The 5,882-nt window shown below is 38.9% G+C and overlaps 1 protein-coding gene across 1 annotated transcript; it reads left to right on the top strand.

Annotated features, from left to right (window-relative positions):
• The first annotated feature begins 700 nt into the window (after positions 1–700).
• On the top strand, positions 701–3,677 carry LOC103368707 (RIMS-binding protein 2). Its single transcript, XM_008297158.1, has 5 exons — positions 701–1,379; positions 1,658–1,814; positions 2,111–2,232; positions 2,315–2,386; positions 2,955–3,677. Exons 1-5 carry the CDS (start codon positions 1,158–1,160, stop codon positions 3,018–3,020), a joined length of 639 nt encoding a protein of 212 aa, XP_008295380.1. The 5' UTR covers positions 701–1,157; the 3' UTR covers positions 3,021–3,677.
• The last annotated feature ends 2,205 nt before the right edge of the window (positions 3,678–5,882 follow it).

The raw sequence follows: 5,882 nt of genomic DNA, 5'->3' as shown, positions 1-5,882 counted from the left end.
TTGACTTTCAGTGGCGCGTAAACTGGGTCAAGTCATGTCAGGAGGAAAAACACTGGTACGCTGAACAAGTGTTCAAGAGCTATTCATGTCCTGCGAAATTATACGAAGCTGACAGATAAGATAAACTGTATGGATTCTGCACAGGGAGGATTCACACAGTAAAGCTGCTTGATAAAAAAAAAAAGAAGCATATTTAACAACAAAAACAAGGTAGAATAAAGATAATAGAATGTTTACATCGTCCACATGGCAGGATCAATAATTGTACCCAAACTTTAGTTCATGCAAATACTAGCTTTTAGATGTGGCTTTACAAAAAATACACACAATTAAACAACAAAATCACATAATATATGTGGAACGCAAGAATACAGACTTTTTGTTTCCAAGATGCAGATTTAAAATAAATCTGACTTTGTCAAAAGACTCCTCCAGGTTACATATATATTAAATGTAGAATTGTACATAACAGTTATAAAGATAACATGTTGCACATAAATAAAGAGAAAACCAGTTTGTATTTGCACTTGATTTATGTTTTTAATCTATTCTTTATTGCATTGTGTGGTTCCTTTATCACTTTATCACTTATGAAGTGGATGTAGACACTGTGACACCAGAGACAATGTAAAAATAGAAATAAATAATAGAATATTGATTGTTTTAATGAATTCTTACAGTATATAGCTTGAGCTTTGTTGTTTTCTCAGAGGTTCTGTTCATTTCTCTTTACATAAATGCTCATTTCTGAGGAACTCATGGGTTTATAACTCTGCTTTCTGCGTTGCTATTCCAATACCAGGAACCAAGTTGATTATTTTCCTATTCATGTTTGGAAAAACTCCATTTTCACTGCAGAATATTTCACACAAACTACTTACATGTCACAAGCATTATTTGTTTCTTCTGCAAACTGTTGCACTCAAGGTAAAAAAATGTCTTTTTTTAAACTATCACTCCCACTAACAGGTGCAGCGCAGCCTTACAGTGCACAGGCCGTGCTGCACTCATGCATCTATCCACTTGCTTCAAAGAGGATTACCGCTCCTTCTGCTTAGCTTAGTTACCTCAAATTAGGATGAGGGTAAGGAGAGGTCTGCTGTCTGCAGCGGCCATCTGTCTGCCAGGTGGACAGTCGAGCGCTCACGCTGCTGTAAATGGAGACGAGGCTCGAGCTGGACGTTCTGATTTACCCAGACGAAGTGAGGGTCGCTACACCGGAGGACTTCAGAGAATGGGATCTGGAGACAGCCAGCCAGGTGTCCATACCAACCGTCCGGCTGTTTGTGGCACTTTACCCCTACAACCCTGCCGCCATGTCTCCCAACCATGAGACAGCTGCAGAGGAGCTGCCCTTCGTGCCAGGCCAGATAATCAAGGTAAGAACCATGAGCTGCCTCTCTTCTACGTCTGAGCGCTTCACTTTGAGCTGTATTTCCTCACTTCATCGGTCGAACCTGCCGCTGTTTCCTGTTTGTGCTGCATTCAGGCCGACTGAGTGTGTACAAAGACAGGAGATGTTGTCGTGTGATTTACCGCCTTTTCCTCTGAATCTGTCTGCTGCTGCTGCAAAATACTCACACATGCACCTTTTTTTTTCTCCCATGACCTTCAATAAAGTAATAAAACTAACAGCTCAGTGTGTGTTTGTTATCAGGTGTTTGGAGACACAGATGCCGACGGTTTCTATCACGGTGAGTCCGGCGGTCTCTCCGGTTATGTGCCAAGCAACATGGTGGCTGAAATCCCGGTGGACGACGAGTACCTGAAGCATCTGCTCATGCAGCAGGGATTCCTCCCCGTCGACCACACAGGTAGCAGCCCTCATCAGTTTCTACTCACTGACAGAACAGTGACATTAGGGGTAATATACAGAAAATCTAAATTAATACTCCACTAGTCCACTTGTGATGTTTTTGTTGAGTGAAGCCCAGCAAACCGCTGCTCAGAAATCATCAGGAAAAGTCAACTTATTAATTAAATCATTTAAAAATGTGAAGTGTGTCAACTCTCCCAGAAGGTCTGTGTTGAGTCTGTGACCTTGGTGCTGGTAGATTCTCTATTTCAACACTGAAGTTTTAAAGGTGTGTTTGCATGTTTTGCCCCACAGGTATGTCTCTAACGCCCAGTCTGAGCGACGTGGCCAGTATCCCCGACGATGTGGTCGTTCGACGAATGGTGGCCTTATTCGACTACGATCCATGGGAGAGTTCGCCCAACATGGACAGTGAAGTACGCAGTAAAGAGCCACATTAATGATATAAGACCAGTCAGCTGTTTTACAAATGTGACTCAGACTTTCCTTGTCTCGCAGGTCGAACTCGGCTTTCGATCAGGAGACATCATTTATGTGATGGGTCACATGGACCAGGACGGGTTTTACTATGTGAGTGTCTTCTTTGCAGTTCTACTGTAAACAAGTGTATTTGAGCTGTAGTTGCAATTATAAATTTCACTTATCTTTCTAATTTGGTGAAGGCGGGTTAATTTGAGGAATTCTATCAACTTGGAATTCCGCTTTGTTCCTTTAAACTCGTATTTGAAATTCAGCAAAAGTGCCACAATTTAGAGTTTAACTTTGTGCATTTGACATTCATGTGTCTTGAAAAATGTTACTGCTGCAACTGAAATGCCGTTTTCTTCGAGTACGATTCGAGAGTAAAGAAAAGTCTATTGGTAAAATCATACTTTACATTTTTTGTTTCGGCAAAGCAAGTTGGGAAAACTCCAAACTCCAAAAGTTAACTTTTCCAAAAATGAAGTTGCAGCAATGTTTATGTAAGAGTGATCAGTTGATTTAAGTACGTCTAACTTAAATCAGTTGCATTAATATCAGTTGCTAACCTAATTTGTTTGAACCTAATTGAATTGAGTCGTTTAAATCAGTTCTATTTTTTCACAGCACAATGACTGACACTAAGTTTTTACTAGTTTAATTTTCATCTCATTTTTAGGGAGATCTGCACGGACGACGAGGTTTGGTTCCATCGAACTTTCTGCAGCCGTTGCCCTGGGATTAGGAGAAAAGATGTTTGCTACAAATGCCAAGTCTCAGACACAGTGAGATATCAGCTCATTTTTGTTAGTTGAAAAATTTTTATTTTTATACTATAGGGTGGCACTGTATCTGCTTTAGGCTGCGAATAAATGAGGCTAATGAACCCAGTGTTACCTGTAATGAGCAGGATGCTGCAAACGATTGTCAGATATTCCCTTTATTTAAATATTTTAACAAAAATTGTAATTTTTTTGGTGCAAAAAAACCCTCAAAAAGTCAATAACTATGCTATTTTTAATTTTATCTGTGCAGTTACAATAACTTAATATTGAATTTCTGAGCTTTCACAAAAAAGCCAACGACGGAACTCACAAAACCAAATACCTGATGGCAATGGATAGATTATTTTAGCCTTAATGATACACTTTTAATCCAAGTGTTTTGCAGACCAGTGTATTAACATAGTACGTCCATTTTTGCCTTATACGCTACTTATACATTTTCTACAACTGGCTTGTTTCATACTCTTTTGTTTTTGAGTTTTGCAGCAGTTTTTATGAAACAAAAATAAAAAATCACAACAGAAACTTTGTATAAAGGAAACAATTAGTGTTTTAATTGTGCAGGAAATGTAAAGCAGAAACTGACAATAAAACATCTTGAATTCTTACAAAGCTTACCTGCTTTTCTTACAGCTGTCTGTTTGTCCTGGAATATGACTTTGCTGAATTAATTAGTTATCTGATTAATTTGTATTAAATAAACATTAAAGCAAAGTTAAGTGACAAAAGCATTCAGGTTTTAAAACGCTCCAGTCCGTCAGGTTTCTTCTTGTGCTCTCCTCTGCAGCCAACAGTATACTCATCCATAAAGTAGGAAACACTACACTGTGTAGTGAAGTTTAGTAGTGCTTTCTACTTTATGGGTGACAACACTGTACATCGGTAGCTTCTGGCTGGTCCAACGCAAAAGCTGAAGAATGAAGGCCGGTTTTTCACAAATCAAACAACATCCTTGGAGAAATCAGAAATCAACCGAGAAATACAAGAAAAACACCCAAATATTTGACAAAAGCGTTGCCTAAAGATGATGCTGTCACAGTGTAGTAACTCCTGTTTGTTAACATTCAACAAATAAAAAGCAGCCGTCATCAGATCTTTTTAAATAAATGGACTCGCCGTCGAGGTCTTACCAGCGTTTGGGCTCCAATGAAGAAAGAAAACCCAGAAGTGAGCGTGATCTTTTATTAACCTCGTCCGAGCCACGTGGTTCGCACAGGAAGAGCTCCAACAGTCGCACACACAACGTGCACCGACACACACACACACCATACATGACGACAAGTGTGGGCAGAAATGCACAGCAGGTTTATGCACAAACACTGAGTGGTGAGAAGAGCACTTAAATATGTGAACGTGTCCCTTGAGTTATTATTGTAAAATATAGAGATTTTTTTGGATTTATTGTATGTATGAGTGTGTATTTACTATCAATCATCCTACTTCATATACTTTTGTGAGCTGATTGTACATTAGATTTTAGAATATTGTCTATTTTTTAAGTCCAATTTTACGCAGTACTAATGTAGATCCACAACCTAGAACTATGTGTGAATTTAACTTAAATTTTAGGAAGTGTACTTAGTTACTTTACACATCTGCACACACACACACACACACACACACACACACACACACACACACACACATGCAAATTCGAAGCTACACCCATGAAGTCTTGGCCGACTGCATCACCGCCGCACAGTGAGCTCTGATCCCTTTTAAGGACATAAAGTTCTGAAGTGGCACCTGCTTCTAAAAACGGTCTGAAGCAGATTAATGTTGATCTCAACCATGATTAATTTGTGCCATTTATCTCAAAACTAGCACAAACTGAAACGTTAACACAACGCAAGCAAGCAAGTCGATTTCTGTAGAACCTTATCATACACACAGATAGTTCAAAGTGCTTTAAATTTTAAAAAAATCAATAAATGAATTCAATAAAAGAAAATGTGTAGCTTCACAATCTAAAACTACCTTAGAATTGTACTTAAATTTCAGGAAGTGTACTTTATTTATTTATTTTTTTTAATAAATAAAAGATTAAATTATTAAATAAATTAATTGATTTAATTAAATTAATCAAAAACAGCACAGATAAGTTGAGTAATGCTCACAGAGATTTATAAAATATTTAAAATTTATTGACTAAAGCAGCTAAAAAAGTTATTCAAAAATGATAAAGCATATAAGATATAAAGTATAATAGAGGGGACATTAATTCAAATAAGTGACAGACAAGTTCAGTTAAAGTACAGTCCGTTTAGCCCAGACTTTATGTAACACCGATTACCACGACTATGATAGTCAACCTTATCGATCGAGTGAGCTCACTGTGGTAAATGTTTGTGTCAGCACTGGGAGGATGCTGCCGCTCGCCTCAACATGTCAGATAGATCTAAAAGACCTTTTCACAGATTACAGGAAGCGCTTCATATCTCGTCTATTTTTCTGAGAACTCCTTCACGCCTGCACGTTTTTGATGGAGGTGTCGGTGGGGGGGATGGTGGCGGCGCGAGGCCCTTCCCTCGCCCCGGCAGCAAAGTTTGCAATATGCTTGCAACAACAGAAACTTTGCAAACAGAATAGAGACGGGCCTGTGTCCTCCGTTGTCACGACAACCCAAAACCTCAGAGTCACACCAAGTGAAATAAGAGGAAGTGGGGGATGGGCGGCAGCCACAAACCGAGAAAAGATGTCCTTGTTAGAGAGAAAGAAAAAAAAAAAAAAGCAGAGAAGACAAGCAGGCAGGTGGTAACATAGGTGATGTCAAAACTGACAAAGTTCAATCTGCTGCAGGAGCTCGGACACAAGCAGCTAAA

This window comes from Stegastes partitus, unplaced genomic scaffold (genome assembly GCF_000690725.1).
Source record: "Stegastes partitus isolate 25-593 unplaced genomic scaffold, Stegastes_partitus-1.0.2 Scaffold1194, whole genome shotgun sequence".
Lineage (NCBI taxonomy): Eukaryota > Metazoa > Chordata > Actinopteri > Pomacentridae > Stegastes > Stegastes partitus.
Note: the sequence above shows the minus strand (reverse complement) of the source record. Positions and strands in the feature narration are given on the sequence as shown.

Bases quoted from the DNA above. Each gene is read 5' to 3' on its own strand.
- LOC103368707 (XM_008297158.1), top strand. From the start codon at position 1,158: ATGGAGACGAGGCTCGAGCTGGACGTTCTGATTTACCCAGACGAAGTG. The intron at 2,233-2,314 runs GTACGCAGTAAA...CTTGTCTCGCAG, and splicing joins CGCCCAACATGGACAGTGAA to GTCGAACTCGGCTTTCGATC. The intron at 2,387-2,954 runs GTGAGTGTCTTC...TCTCATTTTTAG, and splicing joins ACCAGGACGGGTTTTACTAT to GGAGATCTGCACGGACGACG.